Source organism: Eptesicus fuscus, chromosome 13 (genome assembly GCF_027574615.1).
Source record: "Eptesicus fuscus isolate TK198812 chromosome 13, DD_ASM_mEF_20220401, whole genome shotgun sequence".
Taxonomy (NCBI): Eukaryota; Metazoa; Chordata; class Mammalia; order Chiroptera; family Vespertilionidae; genus Eptesicus; species Eptesicus fuscus.
Window position 1 is genome coordinate 17,321,885 of NC_072485.1, and position 25,911 is coordinate 17,347,795.

At 39.5% G+C, this 25,911-nt stretch overlaps 1 protein-coding gene across 2 annotated transcripts in view; it reads left to right on the forward strand.

The window, feature by feature from the left end:
- The window catches only part of TRPC6 (transient receptor potential cation channel subfamily C member 6), a 105,664-nt gene that overhangs the window by 40,967 nt on the left and 38,786 nt on the right, over positions 1-25,911 (forward strand). For both annotated transcript variants that reach the window (XM_028157008.2, XM_008149196.3), the window contains exon 2: positions 17,035-17,809. In XM_028157008.2, the coding sequence (XP_028012809.2) occupies positions 17,035-17,809 (775 nt within the window). The remainder of the gene's footprint in view (positions 1-17,034; positions 17,810-25,911) is intronic.

Consider the following 25,911-nt stretch of genomic DNA (forward strand, 5'->3'; position numbering starts at 1 on the left):
TGTATAAAGACTAGTACAGACCTATTTCTCATTCAGAAGCACAAGTCTTACAGGAGTCACATACATAAAGGGTTTAAATGTGATCTTCATGAATCTAACCCAATAAATTCCTAAAATACCGATAGGGCAGAGTTTCTCACACAGAATATTGCTGGTGCTCTCACTCCGTTCCTTGAAAAGTTCACAAGGTATCCAGTCACTTGAAGACCACTAGGCAAATGTCTGCCTTCAATGGTATTTTATGGCACTGGGCATTGATGTGTGAGATCCAGACAAGCTAGTAATTTGACTTTACTTCAAACATTGCTCTTCTTAAGTCTGAACATGTCATTTATTGAAAATAACTGTGTATGGATCATTGGATATGTGTTAATTTACAGCAAGATTTGAACAAAGTAAATTCCCACAGCATTTTAAAGAATCTCAATGAACCAGTTGGCATGAAGCATTTTTGAAAAACTTCTGCTGAGCTCTAAATTACGTACAATAAAATCTACTCTTCTTAAGCATACAGTTGAACGAGTTTTGGCAAATATATGCAGTCATGAAAACCACCACTAAAATAAAAATATGCAACGTTTTATCACCCTCAAATTTTCTTCTCTTGATCCCAGGCCCCTGCAATCACCGACCTATTTTTTTTGTCCCTATAATTTCGCCCTTTCTAGAATGTCATACAGATGGAATTACACATGCTTTTTCTTTCCGGCTTCTTTAGTTCAACGGAATGTTTTTGAGGTATATCCATGTTATTGCATGTCTCACTAGCTCATTCATTTTTATTGATGAGTAGTATTTCACTGGATGGATGTACCATCATTTGTTTATTCACTCACAAGTTAATGGACATTTGGATTTTCCCCAGGTTTTTTGATTGTGAGTAAAGTTGCTATAAACATTGCATACAGATATGTTTTCATTTATCTTGGAATCATAGAGTACATGTAGGTTAACATTATAAGAAACTGCCAATGTGCTTTTCAAAGGGGCTGTACAATTTTTTATTCCCAAGAACAGCGTATGAGTTCCACGTCCTCCACACCCTTGACAAGCTTGATATCGTCAGTCTTTCTAAGTATTGATTTGATGATTAAGTTCAGCTTCTTTTTATGTGCTTATTGGCCATTTGTATGTATTTTTTTGGTGCGGTGTCTTTTAAATCTTTTGCCCTTTTGTTTTTGGATCGTCTTACTGAGTTGCTACAATGAGAAATGGGTCGGGTAAAATTGATGCCTATGTTTAACAGCTGATGTGAAAAATAAAGTTTATCTCAGTAGAATAAGGCAAATGGATAGATGTGGTAGTTAAAGGAAGAAAAATGATAAAGGCCTCCATCATATGCTTGAACATTATTTTAAGCAATGGTGCAAAACTTCTAATGTGTTAGCTAAATTGTAAGAAATGCATTGGGGCTGAATGAGTATGTATGTATAGTCTGGATACAAGGCCTTTATCACATATGTGTTTTGTAAATATTTCTACCTGTCTGCAGTTTGTCTTTCTATTTTTTAAACTGAACTTATTGGTATGACATTGGTTAATAAAATTATACAGGTTTCAGGTATACAATTCTACCAAACATCATCTGTATATTGTATTTTGTATTTACCACCCCAATTCAAGTCTCCTTTCATCACCATTTATTCCCCCTTCCCTCTGGCAATCATCATACTGTTTTTGGTGTCCATGAGTCTTTCTTCCTTTTTTTTTGTTTTCTTAATTCTTTTACCCTTCTCACCTAGCCTCCAGCCCCCTCCCCTCTGACAGCTGTCAGTCTGTACTCTGTATATATGAATTTTCCCTACTTTGTTAGTTTATTTTGTTCATTAGATTCCACATATAAGTGAAATCACATGGTACTTTTCTTTCTCTAATTGGCTTATTTCAATTAGCATAATATTCTTCAGGTCCACCCATACTGTTGCACAAGGTAAGATTTCCTTCTTTTTTCATTGTGTAAATATACCACAGCTTTTTAATTTAATTTTTATTTTCTTAAATATGTTTTTATTGACTTTTTTAGAGAGAGAGAAAGGGAGAGGGAGAGAGAGATGGAAATGTCCATGAGAGAGAAACATCATAAATCAGCTGCCTTCTGCATGTCCCCTATTGGGGATCCAGCCCACAACCTGGGCATGCATCCTGTCTGGGAATTGAACAGGTGACCTCTTAGTTCCTGGGTCGACGTTCAACCATTGAGCCACCCTGGCCGGGAATCTCAACTTTTTTAATCAACTCATCTATTGATGGACACTTGGGCTGCTTCCAAATCTTGGCTATTGTAAATAACACTGCATTGAACATAGGGGTACATATATTCTTTCGAATTAGTATTTTGGTTTTCTTTGGATATATTCCCAGAAGAGGAATTGTTGGGTCATAAGGAAGTTCCATTTTTAAATTCTGAAGTAATGCCATACTGTTTCCACAGTGGCTGCGCCAGTCTGCATTCCCACCAATAGTGCATGAGGGTCCCCTTTTCTCCACATCCTCACCAGCACTTGTCATTTGTAGATTTATTGATGATAGCCATTCTGACAGGTGTGAGGTGATATCTCATTATGGTTTTAATTTTCATTTCTCTGATGATTAGTGATGTTGAGCATCTCTTTATTTTCTGAGTGTCTATCAAGGTGTAAAAGTTTTTTTTTTAATTTTGAAGTATAGCTTGTCAATTTTTAATGGTTTTAAGCTATTTAAGAAATTTTGTCTAATCTAATGTTATAAAGATTTTCTCATAAGTTTGCTTATAAAATTTTAACCCTTACACTTGAGTCTAATATCCATAGCATGTTAATCTATTTAGATTCACCTTTCATTTTTATTTTTTTATCATTTAGTATTATACCTATATCACATTCACTAAGCATAATGGTTGCTTATACAAATTTAGCTATAAAGACTTGTTCAAAAAATTTATTTTACTTCAACAGCAAAATATTTTTACTTTTTAGTAGACACTATTCTGAGATTTAGTTCTTAAATTACTGAGAATACTAATAGGGCAGTGCTGATTTCTTCAGCACTGGGAAAACTATCCTATAGTCTAACATCCTTCAAGGCGGTTTCCAGTCCTTGACATAGTAGACATGAGTGGAAGCCCTAATCAGAAATTGTGCATGAAGAATTCCTTCATCATATGCCAACCATTCAGCCTGCCCCTGGCCTAAGCCTTCTGTCTCATAGAAACTGTGAGAAATACAGTCGTTTTTATATATGGCAACTCATCTAAACAAGAATGAATTTCAATATACTCCAAGCATGAAAATGTATATAATAAAAATTTTATAAAAATTTTAAATATATGTACTGTGAAAAATACCACCCTTTCTTTCATGTCTTTAAGGATAATAAAAATTAAAAAGATAACTGCTTGGAATGCCTAGGTCTTCTTAGTTCTCAAATTATTCCTTAGACCCTGCCTTGTTTTCTGTTTCCTCATCTGCTCTTGATCCACTGATACCCTTCCCACTGTGGCTGTTTAGCAGAAGCCTTAGGCAGTCTCTGATGTGTCTACCCTGGTGGTGTCACCTCATTTCCACTGCTGAGCGTTGTTTTAGCATTCCTAGGAAATAGAGTTTTACAGGCATGGACTGCTCAGTGCTAAGAGGGACTGAAAGAGTTTTAAATAACTTTTTCATCTTCTTATATTACTCAATTCCTTGCTATATTTTGACATAACTGAGAGACTAAAATGTGATTTCGTATTTCAAATCTATAATTAATCACAGAAAGAAAAGATCTTACTGAAATTGATCCATGATTAATTCAGAAGGGCTGTTGCCTCACCACCTTATTTAATTAAAACTTTTCCAGGTCATTTAATTTTTCTGCAAAATATTTTGTTCTTTTTATCTTAATTTACAAATATAATAAAAGTTGATTAACTTGTATCCCCAAGTAATAATACTTTTATGCTCTGCTTTGAACAGACTAGTCAAACCACATTGGAGAAAAAGTATATTAGCATGGATATTACTAAAATGTAAGCAGAACTACTCATTCGTATTTCAGAATCAGTCCAGTTTTCTATATTTTCTATAATTAATCACAGGAAGAAAAAAGATCTTACTGAAATTGATCCATGATTGATTCAGAAGGGCTGTTGCTTCACCACCTGCTCATTTCCCAGCATTGATGCACCTAGTCTGTATAATACAGGTGGCCTCACTTTACAAACTCCCTGAATTCATACAATGGATAGCCTAGAACAGTGATGGGCAACCTTTTGAGCTTGGTGTGTCAAACTTCGCCAAAAAACTGAGCATAACTCGGGTAGTGTGTCACTTTAAGGAAAAAACTAACTCCAAGACTCTAGTCGCAAATGTTTCATCCTCAGGAGCAGCAAATGTTTCATCCTCGGCATGCGGCCGCGTGTCATCAGAAATGGCTATGCGTGTCAGTGTTGACACGCGTGTCATAGGTTCGCCATCACTGGCCTAGAACATAATAAAAGTGGGTGAGCCATGAAAAGACACAAAATGAAGTTTTGTGGATCTGTAAGTCTGGTGTTTAAAATATAAGCGAATTCCTTAGAAAATGTACTTATTTTTCCTTACTTTCAACTGAAATTCAGTTCTTTCATAGTTAAATGGAGGAAAACGGTGCCTTCCATGGTTCATGCCTCCTGCTGGCTAAAAGGGCTGTTCACTCAATTGTTGGAAATTCTAAGATGTGTGCCTTGAAAGGAATATTTAATATTTTAATAATTCTAGAGACCAATTGACCTGTGGCATTATTTTATAAATTATTGTTTCATACACATTCTTAGGTCAACTTAGCCTTTCAGAAACCATCTAAGAAACTTTTTTGTCTGTCAAAATTCTGTTTGACTCACATAATTTTTATTGACACATTTACTTATAACCTCACACTCCTAAGCATGTTTATGTTTTCTAATATGCACAGGTGAAGAAGGCACCATGAGGCAAAGGCAGTGGGCCTGCATCCCATAGATTTCCATGATAAGAGAAAGCAGGCTACATATAAGAGTTAATAACAATTGTAAAATAATTATAACAGCATTGAGTACTTAATGTGTGCCAAGTGCCAAGCTAAGCAGCTCTTTATGATGTGTTATTTGTATATAGAGAACAACAACACTCTAAGGTAATAATGAATTTTAAATATACTTTTTAACCAAAGTATTTCATAGTCAGTTCACATTGGTGAGTAAGGTCATATTGCCTGTGCTGCTCTATGATCTGCATTGTGTTTGCAGGTCATAAATGGTAGACATCTTTGCATGTCAGTCTCTCAGGACCTAACATTTGGGTTCTACTTCATTCATCTGTCTTTTACCTTTTCTATCAAACATGCTTAAAATAAAAAAGAATACACAAATGTAACATAAATTTAGTTATTCTAATAGATATAAACCTGGCTATAGATATACAGACAGACATAGATAAAAATATTCTATATTTCATAGCATTTAAGAAAGGGGTGCCAGTAACTTGTACAAAGAACGAAAAACAACTTGGAAGGAATAGCTATTTAGTTACTTCATTGTAAAACATGTCCTATTGCAAATAAATAATTTTATCAAGTTGGTTAATTAGTAAACTTGAAATTGTACACCATTATTCTTACAAAAGCTGCAAAGTGTCCACAAAAAAAATAATTAAATAAGGTATTGCATGCATACTCATACGTATACACACCCGACTTCACACATACATATGGTCTCCTCTTAACCTAGTATGCAGCACTGGGACTCTGTCGTGAAAAAAATGTAAATTGTGAAATCCATATTTTCCCTCAATGTTTTTTAGAACACTTGCTTTCTTAATCCAATTATTATGAACATGAAATGATAAAAAAAAAGACTTTGCTTCTTAAATTTTTCTGAGTGTCCTAGAGGCTTCTGCTTAATTGAATGTAGCAGTTTTAAGTGTTGTTTTTCAGACTTTAGAGTAATTGGTGAAAACATGTTTAACCAAGACTTAGAGGTAGTAATTCAACAGAGCCTTGTAAAACTCAGAAACCCCATTTGGCACTTTCAGGGGAAGTGCAAACTTCAGGGGGAAATAAATATGTTGCAGGAAATGAGCAAAAAGAATTATTTTGGGCCTGCGGTTTTCTCTTTAACAATCCTCCTGCGGGATCTCTCAGCCTCCTGCCCGCCTCCTCCAGCCTGGCCTGGAGCCAAGTCCGTACCAAGGAGCACTGCAGGGAAGATGGGAGAAAGCTAGTCTAGAGCCTCAGGTTGACCTAAAACTACTGCCAGAGACACTGCACCTCCCCTAGGTCTGAAAAATAGTTCACAAAGGGGTTCTGGTAGATCAGACCATGAACCACAGGGGAAGGACTTCAAAGAATGCACAGTGTGAAAGAGCCACCTTCAAAATGTATATCTTCTGGGGGGAAAGGCAAAAGTGGTGTGAAAAGTGTTAGGTAGTGAAAGAGAAAAGAAGCCCAAGGGGGAAAGTCTTCGTCCTGGAAGACAGTAGATGACCCCCAAATTGGAGGGGAAACCCCTTCTCCCACCAGCAAAACAGCCAGCAGTCCACTGAAGTATCTCCACTGCGCAATTCTGACAGAGGAGGTGCCTCTGCCTAGTCCTCAGGGGCCCTTGTAAACTCCCGGGGAAGCTGGAGCCGGACAGTGGACCACACACACCCCGTGTGTCTTATTATCGGAGCTTCCCTTCCATAGCGCAGCAGTGGCAAGGTTTCCCTTTCCTTATCATGCCAGGTTTGTGCTAATTACTTACTCTTTCCAAACGAATCTATATTGTTCAGGGTATACAGAGATGGAGAAGCTCTAAGAATAAAGTTAAAAGACGGTTTAACACAAAAGGCAGATAGTGGTGTAGTGGTCTCTTGTTGACCTGCAGGGGGAGATAGTAATTCACAATGGGACACAGAGGCCTTCAGTTAGCAGGTGGTCTAACGTGGTCTTAGATGGGTTGTGGGGTGGGAGTGGGGCTTGGGGGGTTGGGGGGAAGCAGATGGTGTTAATTTTATTACTGAACTTAGATGTGTAGCTCTCTTCAGCATATGTGCTTCACAACAATAAACACAAGATTTAAAAATGAAATATGACAACTGCAGTTCTAAGTTTACAATCTTGTTCTGCCATTCGATACAAGTATGAACTTAAGAATTTTCTATATACCATAACTAGTCCTAGGCATTGTAGAGAGTTCATTTTTTAAAGTATTGAATATTAGCTTTTTTTCAGCTATATTAGAAAAATAACAACACCTTTGTTTATGTATACCATCCCTATTTCGAGTCAATCCCCAAACATTTTTTTTTTTTCATATGTGAAGTGGAAGTAAGAAGCCAACTTTACCAACTACAGTGAAAATTAAATAATAGCATAATAACTATTATGACTATTTACTGAATACTTAACTATTGTCAAGTACTAAATGCTTTACATTATCTTTACCACAATAAGAATAATAAGAGGTACATACTGCATAAGGTTGTTAAGAAAATAATTTAATTAAGCACTAAGTATTACACCAGGGTTATAAACAATACTTAAAAAAAATATACACACAATATTGTAACCCTCCCACCAATCCTGTGAAGTAGAAGCATTATATTCCTTATTTGGATGAAGCCAGAGAGTCAGCAAATGGCCAGAACTGGAATCACGTATTGTTACTCCAGCATCTGTGTTTTTAACCATTCTGAATCTGGGGTATTTGGTAGAAATTTATGAATTTGGGCACTGGATGAGGAAAAAAAGTTGTATAGTTTAAAAATATCTAACATTTATGATGCTAGGAATGGTTTAAAGGTCAACTTTATAGAATACAGATGAGTTTTGAAAAGTCATTGGGCAACATTTACTACTTATGATACGTTGCCCTTTGTTTCATCAGCCCATTTAAAAGCGGGCCTTGTGAATTACTGAAATATTTTAGTTGTATCAAGTTAGTATGTAAAAATCGGGTGATTCAGTCTTGTGACCATTTTCATATTGAAATATAAAATTCTTTTATTCCCATGATCTAAAAACGGGTGTGTTAATGAGATTGCATCCCTCTGATAGGAGAAACTCTAAATGCATAGACTGTTAGTTGGTGGAAAGTGAAGCACATGGGGTTACATCTACAGAGTGGTCTGTCTCCATTCCCCGCCGCTGCCTGAATGATGTAGGGACATTAGGAAGAGTTATGTTTACTTCTGTGGGGGCCAAACAAACTCTCCTCTCCCCTCAAGGCTCTTACGTCCGGTCATATAATCAAATAGAAAATAACCAAATGTAACCCATACATCTGTATGGGAACTCCACATACGTGAGAGAGCCAAAGACCCCACGTGCACGTGAGGCCCAGAGGCAGAAAGGGAACATGGGTTGGTAAGACTTGCTGAGTTAGGGATGAGGTAAGGGGCCTTCAGAAGCTCCCAGCAGAAAAAGCACATGTTCAGGAATTAGTTTTCCCTGCCATACAGATAGTTTAAAAAGTCATTTCTGGTGGTAACTCTTGTCATGGGCCAGGCTTCTAATTTAAATTCTTCTAGATGGTTGAGGCGGGGGGAGGGGGGGCAGAAGTTTCTCTTGAGCCTGCAGTGTCCCAGTTACCTTTAGCTCAAAACAATCCACATACCACTGAGGCACATCTTGGGGTAACTTGTTCTGAACCCCCACACTTCATAAATACAGGATACACTTATTTCAAAAAAAATAACTCTCTGACGGCAGAGGTGGTTTGTGTAGTGTGGTCGGTACACATTTGGTTATTGATTGCAAGTGACCTTCTAACTGTACAGTAAAAAAAAAAAAATAGGTTCTTGATACGGAATGAAATAGTTGGGAAACTCCTAAAAAATGTAGCAAAACAAGATGCTCTCCATTCGTTTTTGTTTTCATACTCTTTTATTTCTATTACTTATTGATCATTTGCAGATTCATAAGACATTTTGTGCCTGGCCTTGGACTTGGTACTAGAATATGAACATGAGTTCAGGTTTTAAGAGCCCATGTATACAAATGCATCAGGGAAATACACAATCAAGGAATGAAGAGGAGAGAGAAAAGAATGGAATAAAGTTTAAGAACAGTGCTAGCAAGGTGGAAACACTAAATATGCTGAAAGTTACACACACACACACACACACACACACACACACACACACACACACAAACATGTCAAACTCGCATGCGGCCCGCCTCCTACGAGTTTGACATGCTTGCACTAAGGCAATGAAAATGCCATTTTAGCCATATTGATGTACAGAGCAAGGGGAAGAAAAAGAACAACAACAAAAACAACAACAAAAAAGGGAGGGTCAATCGGTAGTTTGGGCACATGGTACAAATGCAAGAGATGGCCTTGGGGAAAGAGAAGCTATTTAATAGCTACTTAGCTTTCATTTTGCTTATTAAGCAGAACATCTTAAAACTGGAAAGCATTGAACAATTATGATTAAGAAGGATTTGAAATCCATAATAGGTGAGAGATGGAATTACTTTAAGTTGAATTTCACAAATCACCAATTTCACCATAACCATGTAAAGGAACTACTTCCCCTTCCCTGCCTCACACATCCATTGTATAGCTAAGAAATCTGAGGCTCAGAGAGATCACACGATTAGTAAGTGGCAGAGCCAGGATCCCCAATAAAGCCCATCTTTCTTCGAAGCTATGTTCTTCCCAATATTTCCCATGGCTCCCCGGAGTTGCCTCAAGTCCAGATCCCTCAGGACTCAGTTCTTAGCAGCCCTAGATTTATTCTTAATTTTTCTGAACTTGGGAGCTTGAATTATGTAGCTCCAAAAGCTTCAAAACAAAACTCCCGGAGCCAAAGACCCAATACTTGAGTTCTGAAGCCTGACTCTCCTAAATTGGAGTCTTTAGCTATTTGAGAGTTACCTAAACTTTTACTTTTCAGCCCGAAGGTGTAAGTCCTAAGTGCCAAACTGAGGAGAGCAATGGAAGCCAGACTCCAGCTTTAACCTTGAGCCCTCAAGGTTAGAGCCCTCAAGCCCTCAACCTCCAATTAAACTGAGCCAAGAATCAGAAATCTCATGGAGGAGGGAATTCCTGCTATAATGGACATCTTTCTGCTTTCTCTGGACTACTGACTTATACAAGTGTGGTTCTCTCTGCAAGGAGGGCTTCTTCTGTCCTTTCCCCTCTGCTAACTTCTCCCTCATTCTTGGAATAAGAGATATCTCTTCAGAAGGCTTTTCCTGACCCATAGACTGAGTTGAAAAGTATTTGTTATTCATTTATATAGGACAGCATACCTTTGATAACACTTATTGCCCTGTAATCTTTTGTTTACACCTCTCTTTTCTGCCATACGTAAGTGTCTTTTCCTGGTGTATCCCTCACGTACCTAGCACAATGCCTGGAACTGTAAATATTTGAACTAATAAATGAAAGAATAAATACATGAATGAATGAATGAACAAACTGTTAAGATTCTGGTGTGGATCTGAGATTTGATAGTGGTATCTAAAATCATACTTCATTAGCAAAGGAAGACATTTCACAAATCATATTCCTAAATAAATTGAACAGTGCACTGCATTGTCCAACCTCCTCTCTCTCCACATTTGAACTCTCTTAAACATGTGGGCTCATATAGACTTGAATCCGCCCTGTGAACAGTGGAGCTAGCCCTGTGATAGAGGTTGAGAGTATGTTGCAGAGCTTTAAGTCCATTTCCTCAGCACCATTGTCTCCGACAGTCAGCAGCTTTGGCTTGTGCTGTATGCACAATTTTAGTAATTCTGAGTGTTTCTATGCCATCACACCCTCCTTCTCACCCTCAGAATCAGAGTTGTTCATTCTCATCTGAGCATCAACCTACAATGCAGATGGATTGGCTCGTTTTTAAAGATAAGGAACTGCCTGAAATTGAATGTGGGTGTCTTTCCTGACAGCTTATAGAAGGGAAAAATAAGCTCAGAAAGGTGAGAACCGATGATGCATCTGTGACTCATCATAAAACAATTATACACTTACCATTTTCTTTGTGCAAATGTTTTCATCAGTGATTTCTGATGGAGTTAATCATGGCAGTCAAGTTCCCTTATAGAGTGTGTGCTGGGTGTTGTTTTCTTGGCTTCCTGGTCCACTCTCCACCATCTGCAGACTGCCCTCTGCCTCCGGGCATAGCGGTCCTGTGTGGCCCCAGGCATGTGGTTCGGTACAGAGCATGGGAGGCTACTGTGGAATAGCAGAGAGCAGGAGAGTGTGGTCAGGGTACCAGTTCCCCTGGCTCTCTCCTTGAGGGTTGGCTGTTGCCCTCTATTAAATGTCAGACACTCTATCAAGCAGCCCTTGCCTTACAATCACCCTTTTTAACTTCTAGTAATGGCTCCCTCCTTATGCCCCTTTAGGTGTAAGCTTACACTGGCCTAGACCTGGGTATTGCAGGCCACCATGTTGAGTTTCCCTAACTCCTGCCCACACATTCCCAGAATCTCTTCAGTAAACCCCTCAGATTACTCAGGTTAAGTATACTCTCTTTTTCCTGCCTGGACTCTGTCTTACACAGAAGTTATTTGTGGAATGGGAAAATAACCGTTATGACAGCTGTTGATAATAGAAGCAAAGGGTCTAAACCTTTTTATTTGATAAGATAATTGGGATATATTTTGCTTGCATTATATATAAACTTTTTAATATTCCCAAGAGTACTCTATTAAAATAGATCAAAATAAAAGCATGCACCCAGAAATCTACTAAAGAGCATCTCAAAGAAGGAAGATGTGACACATGAAATAAACCACAACAGCAGGCTGAAAAGAAACAGTGATGTTTCGGACTTAGTTGTTTTACAAAATGTCAAGTTTCTGTAACGGTTCCATTATTTACTCGTGTTTTTATTCTCTGGCACAGTTAGGTTTCTAATTTATACACAAATTGGTGATAAAAATTAACAAGTAAAAACATGCAATATGCACAAGACATTTTTCAGTCATACTCTTGCTCCCAACTGAAAGTGACCAACAACAGTTCAGGCTACTTTGCTTACGAAGCAGTAAGGCCACGGTGTGATGTGCGACTGATCAAATGGGAAGTTAGTATTTGATGAAATGAGAGGAGTCCATGGGGAAAATCAGAGCTGCTTGAATTAAAATAATTCCTATAAAGAAAACTATCTGGAGGTTAAGGGGGTTTAGTTATGCGTTGTGAAGATGGGTGGTTATGCTATATGCAATGTCAAGGATAGGCAGAGAGAGCAGAAGAGATGAGAGAATATTAGTCCTGCCTTTAAGGACAAGAAAATCTCCATTTCTGGATTAAGAACAAATCGTCAAGGATGTCATTAAAAAAGATGCCTTTCAACTTCCTTTGTTCTCTGAAGAACTTGCTGCTTATTTGAAATGAATATAAAATACTATGTATACATGGGGTAACGCTGTGGTTCAGCCTTTACGTTTTGTTTCTTTTTTATTTGTAGGGTTGTACATCGTAGTGATTTGATGTCGGCTTCATAGGGAACAAACAGGCTTTGAACTTTATTCCTTTGACAAGAGGGATTCATGCATTTGACAGTTATGTTGAAAGTGTTTGCAATGTGCCTTTCTGCTGAGCACTGGGGATCCAGTGGTGAATGAGGCAAAGCAGTCTTTGCTCTCACGAGGCGAAGGAAAACCACTTTAATTGGTTAGTACTCCTTCAACCCTGAGGAAAGGAGATGGGTATGTGACCAGAGATTCAGTAGGCAGTAATAACAGTCTCATTTTTATAAAATTAGAATGAAACTCTTTTTATCATTCATCCCCCTAGAAGTAGTCTACAAAATTACTAGTTGTGTTGATTGTTAATTTCTAAATATCCCAGTCCAAGTTTTTTTCCCCAGGGGTAAGTGTGTAGATAATAAAATGCATATTCTGGGGTTTCCTTTATATTCACTTTCCTGGGCTGAATTTAAAATCTACTCTTCTGGCTCTTCCATGCTGCCTGGAATAGTTTGGTATCATTTACATTCCTAACACTTCTGCTTTAATGGAATTGTACTTTAATTCAAATATTTTAAAGTATCCTTGAAGCAAAGAATAAAAGTTAAGCTAGATACTTCCTATAGTGCTTAGTCTGTAGGCGTTCCATCTGGTGAAAGTGCATCAGATTTGAACAGGAAGTACAGGAAATTACTGCACATGCTCTGGACTCAAGCACACAGTCCATTCGACTCAGAGGCTAATTTGTGTTGCTGGCATTTTCAATAGAGATGGATTATTCCATCTCTCACTGTCCAGGGCAACGGACACTATTTCACCAGCAGAGAGATTCAGGACAATGAGGTATGCAAAAACTGTTGATTTTCATGATCGAATCAATATTTGACTACCACGGGGGCAGCATCTAGCTACGCTGTGTTCTAGAACTGGTATTTACATGTATATTGTGTGGGATTAAACAGATTTTAAAAATACAGAATGAAAATGTAGAAAACTAAATATTCAACTATGCTGAATATGACTAAATGGATGAGGAAACATTCTTAATAAATGTTTTCCTTCAATAGAAGAGCCGACTTTGCAAAAGTGTGCCCTTTACCTGGAATGAAACTCTCTCTTTTGTTGACATAGTGCTTTGACATAGAAAAGGCTGTTTCTTTTCCTAGCAGATATTTTTTTCTAGGTTACATATGCAATTAATGTAGAATTCTATACTATATAGCCTTTAAAAATCCATTCTCAGACAGGTGCTATAACCTCGCATCTCTAGATTTGCTTTTATTTTTGCTTTTGTGTCCAAAAGTCAGGGATTAAGCAACAGCATTTGTGACAAAACAATACACATAGAGCCTTTTGCTCTTCTTAGGGAGGACACGGAGGCAGCAGAGCGTGCATTTTGTTCAGTCAACGTGCAAGCAGCTCTCCCGTTCTCTCACGACCCAGGCAAGGAGTACTGCCTACCTTGTGCGAGTAGTCATCCTCCTAACGCAAGTGTACATGCCTCCACAAACGTGCTACAGCTGGCTTTTCTGTTGACAGAGTGTTAAAGAGATAATGATAATCTGGGTCTTTTAAAAAAAATCACGGTGTCACTTCATAAGCTTAATATTTGTGGTCCCAATGAAAGAGATAGGAGATGCTTTAAAATCGAAGATAATGCTTAGTGTGGAAATGTCTTTGCTGTCTTTTGGAAGGATGGAAGTTATATAGGTGTGAAAGCCATGACAGTTTAGAACAAAATAGGAAATAGGTTTAAGATTAGTGGTTTGCTAAAATAGAACTTGCTATTATTCAAATAAATAGGCATTTAAATCATAAATAATTATTTTAAGATTTTAGAGTTAAAGACAACTCAGGCATATTCCACCTTAGTGTAAATTTAGAGGTGTTATAGGAACAAGTAAAACTTTGGAAACCATATTAAAAATTGAGATATGAGTAAGGCTACTGATTATATTTGTTCTTTCTATAAAAAGACAAAAAAACATTCACATCAATTACCCTTGCAGTTCTTGCCTTTTTGTGGGTCTTCTAATTGAATAACAGCTGAAAAATGACAACGTCAGTCTCTTCTTGTTTATATAAATGCACATTTCCATAGCCATGAAAAACAATGAAATCCCAATTTAAGCATTTTCCAATTTATAATTTCATTTGACCCTGGAAATAATCCTGTAACATAGGCTAGAATAATTATTTCTCCCATTTTTAGGAAGAAAGAGAGCAAAGAGGCTTGGTTCTTGGTATTTTGGTACTTGGTACTATTTTGTGTCAATTTTATGTCTTTTTTTTTAGTTACATGAGAACTTTTCTTCTCTAATTTCAATACTTTCATCTCACTTTTATAAATCTCACAATCCTTGCTCTTTTTTCCCTTATTTTTAAATAGTTTTTTCCCTAAAGCATTATCTATGTTCAGCAGACACCTCTCCTCCCCCTAATTATTGAACTTCCTCTTGTATACAACAGAAATTATAGAACGTAGAATATATAGAAGACAAGAGGGGAAATGAAAGGCTAAAGAGGTTATTAGAAGCCAGAAAAATGTCAGAGAGAAAGGAAGAGAGCTCAGAACTTCAGAAGGAAGATGATGGATGGTTGCTCATACAACAATTCTTTGATGACCACATCCATCTGTTAACCCGGAAATAATGCTGCTGTCCTAGAAACTCACCTCCAAGGACCACCTTGTGCTAAATCAACATTAGAGTGGTCCCTCTCCTGGAGAAAACTCTTCACCAGAACCTGACCCCTGTCTCACCTTCCCAAACACACTGTCACCTGACTCCTACTCATCCTCCTAAATTTTGCAACTCACTTTCTCCTATAAGCCTGGTCAGATGACCCTGCTATTTAGGTTTATCATGAAAATTAAACAGCTGATAACAAGGTATTGTGCTAACTGCCCATTTTCCCATTAGAATACAAGAGTTATAAGGGTAGAAATGTTTCCCTTTTTTTTTTTTCACATTGATTTGTCTGGGCCTTATACAATGTCGGGCCCTGACATAGGAGGGACTCAATAAGGATATGTTGATTTGAATGGATTTGCTATTTTTCTACTTTTTAAAAAAAATTCAGATTGTTTATTTTCTTATTATTGAGTTTTGAGAATACTTTATAATAGTCTGGATTCAAGTATTTATAAGATATGTGATTTACAACTATTTTCTCCCATTCTGTAGCTTGTATCTTCATTTTCTTTTTTTTCCCATTTTTTTTATTGATTAAGGTATTACATATGTGTCCATATCCCCCCATTGCCCCCCCACACACTTCCATACATGCCCTCACCCCCCCTGCTGTCCCTGTCCATTGGTTATGCTTATATGCATGCATACAAGTCTTTTGGTTGATCTCTCCTCCTTACCCCCACCCTCCCCTACCTTCCCTCTGAGGTTTGAGCATCTGATCGATGCTTCTCTGTCTCTGACTCTGTTTTTGTTCATCAGTTTATGTTGTTCATTATAATCTTCAAATGAGTGAGATCATGTGATATTTATCTTTCTCTGACTGACTTATTTCACTTAGCATAATGCTCTCCAGCTCCATCCATGCTGTTGCAAATGGTAGGAATTCCTTCCTTTTTACAGCAGCATAGTATTCTATTGTGTAGATATACCACAGCTTTCTAATCCACTCATCTGCTGATGGGCACTTAGGTTGTTTCCAAATCTTAGCTATTGTAAATTGTGCTGCTATGAACATAGGGGTGCATATATCCTTTCTGATTGGTGTTTCTAGTTTCTTGGGATATATTCCTAGAAGTGGAATCACAATGGGACTACATCAAAATAAAAAGCTTCTGCACAGCAAAAGAAACCATCAACAAAACAACAAGAAAGCCCACTGCATGGGAGAACATATTTGCCAATGTTATCTCCAATAAAGGTTTAATCGCCAACATTTACAGGGAACTCATACAACTTAACAAAAGGAAGATAAACAACCCAATAAAAAAAAATGGGCAATGGACCTAAATAGACACTTTTCGAAAGAGTACATAAGGAAGGCCAAGAGACATATGAAAACATGCTCAAAGTCACTAATCATCCGAGAGATGCGGAGAAAAAGGAACCCTTGTGCACTGCTGGTGGGAATGCAGACTGGTGCAGCCACTGTGGAGAACAGTATGGAGTTTCCTCAAAAAACTAAAAATGGAACTCCCATTTGACCCAGTGACCCCACTTCTAGGAATATTTTTCTACTTTTTAAAAAATATTTTCATACTCTATATCATAATGGTGACTGCTTATGGGTCTTTTTATGCCTATACTGTCTGTGATTAAAAAACATGTTTTAATATCTATGTGAATGACCCAGAGAGATTATGGGAATCACCAGTCTTCACCCCAAATTGGAATGTTAAAATATGCAAAGTGCTTGGCTTTCTTAAAGGAGAAGTTCTTGGAATCCATTAACAAATAAATGCCTATGGGGAAGCACAGAAACCTGTGTCAGAGTGATCATTCATCCGTCGCTCAGGGTCTGCTGGTCAGCCCCGGCAAATGCATCTTCATTTTATATTATAGTCGGTCCAGAGACAATGAGACAACATCTAATATACTTGAGGATTGCATTAGATGGCAAGTCATTTGGCACACTAAATTGCTCTTAATATGATTTGTTCACAATTTTTCTATTTTATTACAGCCGAGGCACCGACAACAGACTGGCCCACCGGCGGCAGACAATTCTCCGGGAGAAGGGGAGAAGGTTAGCTAACCGAGGACCAGCATACATGTTTAATGATCGCTCCACAAGCCTATCTGTGGAGGAGGAACGCTTTTTAGATGCAGCTGAATATGGCAACATCCCAGTGGTGAGAAAGATGCTGGAAGAATGCCTCTCACTCAATGTCAACTGTGTGGATTACATGGGCCAGAATGCCCTGCAGTTGGCAGTGGCCAACGAGCATCTGGAAATTACAGAACTTCTACTCAAGAAAGAAAACCTCTCTCGTGTTGGGGACGCCTTGCTTCTAGCTATCAGCAAAGGTTATGTGCGGATCGTGGAGGCCATTCTCAGTCATCCCGCTTTTGCTGAAGGAAAGAGGTTAGCAACCAGCCCCAGCCAGTCTGAACTCCAGCAAGATGACTTCTATGCCTATGATGAGGACGGCACCCGCTTCTCCCACGACGTGACTCCAGTCATTCTGGCCGCCCACTGCCAGGAATATGAAATTGTGCACACCCTCCTGCGGAAGGGTGCTCGGATTGAACGGCCTCACGACTATTTCTGCAAGTGCAGCGAATGCAACCAGAAACAGAAACATGACTCCTTTAGCCACTCCAGATCTAGGATTAATGCCTACAAAGGCCTGGCAAGTCCAGCTTACCTGTCTTTGTCTAGCGAAGATCCGGTCATGACGGCTTTAGAGCTTAGCAACGAGCTGGCAGTGCTGGCCAACATTGAGAAAGAGTTCAAGGTGGGTCTTAACAATAAGGACTTCACACTCCACAGGTCAAAGTCAAGGTATATTTACAAGCTTCCACTGTGGGCTCAGCATTGTGCTAGTTACTGTGGACAGTAGGCAATTTTATATTATTTTTTTCAACAAGCTCTTTGTTATAATTATATGTGGTAAAAGTGGTGATGGCAAGCATTTAGAGATATTCTGCTATACACTAGACATTTTACAGTTATTATGTCTAATCTTTACCACAACCTTGAGAAGCATTACTTCCTTTTTAGATGGATAAATGGAGATATAGAAAGGTTAAGTAAGGCCCAAGATCCACAACCGGTAAATGACAGCTAGATCGGAATCCAGCTGTGCTGTACTCTAAAACCTAGGTTCCTTCTCCTATAAAACTCTGTTTCTGTGTTCAGAGCATGGTGATCAGTGCTGCTGAGGTCAGAAAGATGAACAAGCTGCAGGAGGTCACAGTTTGACTTCAGAGACATAAGGCTCTGGCTATTAAAAATATTCTGGAGAGAATTAACTTTACATCTATTATTTGTGCATTTGAACAAAACTACATACATTAAACACCATTGTTTAATATAACAAATATATACAAAATTTGAAAAGTAAATGTTGAATATATGGCACAACTCTTATTGGAAATGAATTTTTAGTGGGATTAATTGTGTTCACACTTTTGTTATATATTTAATGAGATTAAAAGGTATATCCTGCTAAGAATATCTTGGTGAGGCAGCTAGCATGTTACTTTAGTTTTTGTTAATAAGCTATATAAATTATTAAAGATTTTATGAAATAAAATTTAAAAAGCGTTGACTGTAGGTAGAATAAATATTTCTTGATATGATTCAGTAACTACCTTTCTAAATTACACACAATGGATCGGAAAGAAATCATATAAAAGTTTTATCCGTATGTGTTAGCCAATGTCCTAGGAAAATTCTGAGTCCTGGAAACCATTCCGAGTCACGTTAAAAAGAATCATCGTCACTAATCTTTTTCTACCTTGGCCATTTGAGATGCCTTTCATTCTAGCTAATGATACACTCCTAACAATGAGTATTAATACTTGTTTAAAAGAATCACACTTACTTTTAAGTACATGAAAAATTTATTTTTATATTCAGTATTCCCTATCCTTGAAGCCTTCTCTGCCATCTTCTCCCTAGACTCTCATTCAAGAGGGATGTGTTTTTTGACAATTGTTGGAGAATGAAGGGGCAAATATATTAAACAAAAGTTATCATTGTTCCTGTCACTGCACAGTATCATGCTTCTAAATTCAGAACATCCTAACATGAACCAGCACATTGTGTTTCTATCACTAAGCATTAAGTTCAACAGACATGTGTATTAGGACAGGGAATTTCAGGGACCCCTCAGGGTCTATGGGACATGGATTAATCATTAAAGGGGGATTCCTTATTGCTGGATACATGGGTGGGTAAGAGTGGAGAATTATTTTGTAAAAAGGCAAAATATATATTTTTAAGGAAATTAGTTTGAGGAAAGTTGAGGATCTGGAAATTGATTCTCTTAAAGCTATCAATGTTCTATGGTCCCTGGAAAGTCTTCGCAGTTTGAAGGCAACTAATCTATTTTGTGAGTCAGAGTATATGACCTTTCACAAAGATTTTTGTAAGCTCTAACATATAACTTCCTAAGCTTCTCCCAGACTCTCCCCTCCATAATAGCCTCTAGTCCAAGCATGTCAAACTCAAAGGCTAACATGGGCCGAATAAACAAGGTTTAAGTTTACGTGGGCTACAAAAAAACAAAAGCTTCAATTTTCATAGAAACGTAGGTTTATTTCTATAGAGATGCTGAATACAAAGGGCTGAAAGAAATGAGTGATTGTTAACATAAAATAAAAGAACATTTTAATAAAAATTAATATTTTTTCCTGAACATTAACTTACCAGACACTGAAGAACTGCACAAATTAATAAGCGCAATGCAAATAAACCTATTTTTCTTGTTCTCTGAAAGCAAAATATTTCCTGATGCGCACACCAAACAAGTCAGTCCAAGACTAATGACGTGGCAATCGGCTGCTAAAATATTCGCTGCTAGTATTAGCGGAGAGAAATGGTGTGCCTGCATGTAAGGCGCGTAAGGGAAATGAATGCAACATGATTATAGTAATCAGTCATTAGCGAATGTTGTAATTCATTATTAATAATTATGTATAACAGGGTATTGTAAAAAGTTATGAAATTTTTATTAAAACGTTTCTTACATACTGTTATATTGGTTGGGCCACAAAAATATTCATTGTGGGCTGCATGTGGCCCACAGGCCAGGAATTTGACATGCTTGCTATAGTCCATTAATAAAAGAGGCCAGAGGAGTTACTATTGAGTTTCACGGGCAATTTTAGTCCTGCACCTTGAATCTCCTAAACTGAACAAATTGAATTTTTTACCCATATCACCAGGTCTGTAGCTGGCTCCATGCAGAGGTACAACCAGGCCACAACACAGAAATCTAACAATTAGATGAAGCCACAGGAATAAGAAGAAAACTAATAGGCCAGAGGAATTACATGTCTTTAAAGAGAATGGAGAGAAATTAAATTCAAAAGTTTTTTACCCATTCAAATTCAACTTTCATATTAAATTTTTAACAATAAATTTTTGCTTTGGGCACATGAGACCTCAGCCACCTTAAACTTGGGCTAAGTCTAAATTTTGTAGCAAATACCAAATAAATCCTATCTAATAAAGAGGGAATATGCTAATTGACCATCACACCCTCACAAAGATGGCGGCACCCACAGCCAATAAGGAGGGAATATGCTAATTGACTGCCACGCCCTCAAAGATGGCAGCACCTATAGCCACAGGATGGCAGGACCCAGTCCCCTCAGCCCTGCCGGGGCGGCAGGCACGCAGCACTGCCGGGCTGGCCCCCAGGCGGGTCTGGCTGCTCCATGCACCTGCCTCCGGAATCCCCAAGTCCCCTCAGCCCCCCAGCCACCCAGGGCCGGCCCGAGGTGCAGGCAAGCCTCAGATGGTGGCTGCCCAGCCGCCCAGGACTGCCCAAGGCTCAGGCAAGCCTCGGATGGTGGCTGCCCAGCCACCCAGGGCCGGCCCAAGGCTCAGGCAAGCCTTGGATGGTGGCTGCCCAGCCACCCAGGGCCGCCTGAGGCTTGTGCTGTTGGCAGTGGCAGCAGCAGAGGTGTGATGGGGCATTGCCTTCCCCTGATCGCCGGGTTGCCTCCTGCCCTTGAGGGCTCCTGGACTGTGAGAAGGGGCAGGCCAGGCTGAGGGACTCCCCTCTAATGCATAAATTTTCATGCACCGGGCCTCTAGTAATAGTAATAAAAAGGAATACCCACAACTTACCTTTTTGATACCAAAGAGAGCATGACTCCTGGCTTTTCTCCTTGACTCAACACTAAGCTCAGATAAGGTAGAATAATCTTACAGACAAGGAAATCAATACCAGGGGTGGTTTTGTCAGAAATTTCATTCTCCTAAATTTCTAATTTTCTTTTAGCCTCTCAATATGTACCTATGACTTATGTCTTTACACCCGTTTTGAACTAATGGATACGTTAGGTCGTTGGTGGTAACAGACAGTGTTACCCTATTATCACCTCTTTATGCTCCAGGGATTGTCATCGTCCCTGTCATTCTGGATAAGTAGCTTTCTGGAGCTTTTGCAGCTCCTTCATGTCTCCCCAGGGATCTGTGCCCACACATGCACATGGCCCTCCAGCTGCCTCTGCTTGTTGACTTTGAGAACCAGGAAGGTAGAGAAACTCCTGCTTCATCTGTTTTTAAACCGTTGCTATGTTCTGGTGTGCAGATGTGCAAAATGTCTGGCATTGTTTGAAAGAGAAATATCTTCTAAGAATCTGACAGGGATGAAAAGTAGTTTTTGTTAGCAGAAATCCAGTGTAACTGTTATCAGACCTTAGCAGGGCGACAAAGAGTGTCGCTAAAGTACTCAGTAGCCTACAATGCAGAATCACAGCATCAGAAGCACAGGGCTGGGATCCAGGCCAAAGAGGAAGGAGGCAAAGTACCTTTTTTGAGCTTTTTGAGTTATTCTAAGTGATTTACACTATAACTTTATGATATAGCAGCAATTGCATTCTCCATAATTAGGGAAATCCACAGAGGGCCAGAAAATAAAGTAACCTAAGATTATATAGCTATTAAGTAGTAGAGCAAGAATAAAAACCCAGGTATGTTTTGTACCCAGCCATGTTCCTTTCTTTACCTCACTCTGCAAAATTTTGGATTACCTCCTGTGTGCCACACGCTGCACTAGGATGTGAGGACGCAAACATGAGTAAGATCTGTAATAGTCATTGCTCTGAAGGATGTTTGAACCTACTTGAGAGAGGCAGATACATAAACTACATAAACGCACTAATGTACGAGTGTGTATGTTCTTGCCTTTGCCTTTCCTACCCTAATCTGAAGTAGATGGAGAGAGACCCTCAATTCAGGCAGAATTTTAGATCTAAGGCAAGTCAGCCGTGAGGAGGGAAGTGTGTGTAGCAGTTTGCATGGGAAGAGGCCGCAGTGCCCACAGCCATGGGTTCGCTTCCCTGCCGCTCTCCGGCTGCGGGGGACCTGAGGATTTCTACATGAAGGGAACAATAAAGGCTGGTTATCAAACACCGTGTTAAGTTAAATATGGAGCCGCTCATGATGGCAACCATCAATGTGAAAATCAGTAACATCTGCTATATCTGACAAAAATCTTTAATTCACATTTGAAATTGTATCTCATCTCTTTCCCTTTTCTTTCTTTCTTTTTTTAATCCTCCCCTGAGGATATTTTTTCATTGATTGTTTTAGAGAGAGTGGAGAGGAGAGGAGAGAGCGAGAGAGCGAGAGAGCGAAGAGAGAGAGAGAGAGAGAAATGAAAGAGACACATGATCGGTTGCATGGGCTCCTACTGGGCCAGGGATGGAGCCCGCAAGTGAGTCACATGCCCTTGACCCAGAATCAAATCCACGACCCTCAGTCTGCAGGCCCATGCTCCAACCACTGAGCCAAACCGGCCAGGGCTTTCTCTTTTCTTTAGAGTAGTGTAACTTTTTAAAAAATATATATTTTATTGATTTTTTACAGAGAGAAAGGGAGAGGGATAGAGAGTTAGAAACATCGATGAGAGAGAAACATCGATCAGCTGCCTCCTGCACACCCCCTACTGGGGATGTGCCCGCAACCAAGGTACATGCCCTTGACTGGAATTGAACCTGGGACCTTTCAGTCCGCAGGCCGACGCTCTATCCACTGAGCCAAACCGGTTTTGGCTAGAGTAGTGTAGCTTTTATACCCCTCACAATCCCACCCAGTGGTACCGTAATACATGCTTGCTAATCCTACACCTGCTGTAACAGAGCTCAGTGATCAATGTGACATTCAGTGACAGTTATTCTGAAGAACAGGGACGATCTGATATTGCATGTGGTCCCAAGACGCATGGCTGGCTAATAGATAATAATATTCTGTACTTACCTTAATGTTCAAGTACATAGTGTCATTTTACAAAACACCTGTCTTAGTAAGACTATGGCACCTGTCGCACAACTGGTGCTTATAATATTTGTTAAAGAATGCATGAAGATGCTGCTCGGGAATCCTAACATGCTTTTATATTTGTTAGCACAGCTTTGTGACGAGGGAATGAGAACACCTGAATATTGTTTATAAAATAATGAAAACAATAATCCTATATAATAAAAGCCTAATATGCTAATGTCCAGTCAACTGGTCAGCCATTCAACCAATCAAAGCGTAATATGGTAATGATATGCTAAGGCTGCTCAACCGCTCGCTATGATGTGCACTGACCACCAGGGGGCAGACAGTCAACCAGTCCACCAGTCACTATGATATGCACTGACCTCCAGAGGGCAGGCGCTCCGCACTCCTACCAGTAGGTTAGCTTGCTGCTGGGGTCCAGCCGATTGGGACTGAGCAAGACGGGCAGGATACACCCTGGAGCCCTTCTGGGGTCTCTCCCTGGCTGGCCAACCTCCCACATCTCTCCCCAGCTCCGATCACACACCGGTGGGGTCCCTGGGCCTGGCCTGTGCCCTCTCGCAATCCGGGACCCCTCAGGAGATGTCGGAGAGCCGGTCTCAGCCCAATCCTGCAGGCCAGGCCGAGGGAACCCACCGGTGCATGAATTTATGCACCGGGCCTCTAGTAATCTTAATAATTACCAGGAAGTTGGCATTCATATTTGGTATAATCTTCCTAGCAACCCTGAAAGTGGGTACTGTATTATCCTCATTTTACACTTGAGAATTTTGAGGCTTTAAGGGATTAAGTCATTTGCCCAAAGCCATGCAGCTAGTTTCAAAGTGGTTGCTGCTAGTTTCAAACCCAGGTCTGCCAGTCTCCAAAGCCCAGGCAGTTGATCAGTGAGAATTAAGGCATGCCCTTTCCCTGTTAATGTCTACCAAGCAAACTTCAATCTTTATACAGAAAGGAAAGCCAGACATTAAAATTACAGACCTTAACATCTCTTCTACTGTGTCATATGCAACTAAGATGACCCTCTGGAAAGATAATTTTTAACAGGGACATTTTTATGTCTTATAATCTCTTAAACTCTGTTCTGTGAGCCCATTATCAGTCATCTCTTTTCAACTCAAAGGTTAATAGGCGAGCACCCACTTCTGATTCATAGTGTGTGGTGCGGGTGTGACACAAAGACCTGACCCAGAATTAAATCAACCCGCCGGCTTCCCTTTTCTTTTCAAGGAACCAAATTCCCCGCTGCATCTGCTGATGAACTGCTGCCAGCATTTCCTTCCGAGTTTTCACGTCAATTTGTGAGACCTTGAAATATGAAAACATTTGTAAATGGGTCCCCAAGGTGAAAGAAAGAGCATAGATTTCTAAAAGCAGTCTTATTTATTATTTTTTTTAAATGGGATTTTGTTTCCTCCCCCCCCCCCCCCCGCTTGAGAATATGTGTTGAGAATCAGCAGCAAGTTGGAAACAAGGTGTGAAACAGCGCCAAGCTCCTGCGCTTTACTTTTTGTCCATATGGATTCTCTGCAGAAGCGTCACCTACGGTCGATGGGTCATACTTTTTTATTTACTTTATTTTATTTTATTATTTCATTTTATTTTATTGATTTTACAGAGAGGACGGGAGAGGGATAGAGTTAGAAACTTTGATGAGAGAGAAACATCGATCAGCTGCTTCCTGCATGTCCCCTACTGGGGATCGAGCCTGCAACCGAGGTAACATGCCCTTGACCAGATAGAACCCGGGACCATTCAGTCCGCAGGCCGACGCTCTATCCACAGAGCCAAACCGGCCAGGGCACATACTCTCTTTTTAAATGTCTAATTTCACCATGAGCCTTCTTAGAATTTTACAGAGGACTGATTTTGACGACTACACTTTGCCTTTGAAATGACTATGGCTACACCCACACTGAGCGCTGCCAAGAGGAGAGGTTAGGTGCATCAGATTTTGTCAGAGCTCCATGGGCTGTTAACAAATGTCAGGAAATGGCCTGTTTTCAGATCTTGCCTCTGATGATATAAAGTAAGATAATTGTGTTTTGTGGGATGCTTGCTACCTGCTCATCACCCTGTGATGAACTTTGCACGTGTGATCTCTTTAACACTTAATTTCACTAAACCTCAATCGTAAAATGAGAGCAATCATAGCACCTGCCTCATAGAGTGGTTTTAAGATCATGTGGCTAAAAAAAAACAGAAGACCTGAGATATGATGAAAGGAATATTTATCCCTGAAAGTCCAAGTTTCTAATTAGAGTACAGTGAACGAGTATGTGCAACCTCTGCATGTCCACACCTCAGTGTCTGGCCCCACGACCCTGATTGACTGCTTCATGGAAAGGGTAGAGCTGTTTCCTTGTACCTCTGTTTATACTATCCGACGAGGTATCTTTTCAGAACTGGTTTAAACCATGCTCAGCTAAGATATAATTTGTTTCAGCAATTTCCTTTTATATAAACTGTCTGCACGTGCGGTTTAGCGATGTGCCGCCCGTGTATGAGTTACTAAACTGAAAGGCCACTTGGCATGCTCTGCAGAGAGGTGCACTAGGAGGTGTTTCCCACATGCCCAGTATCGGCTCTTTTCCT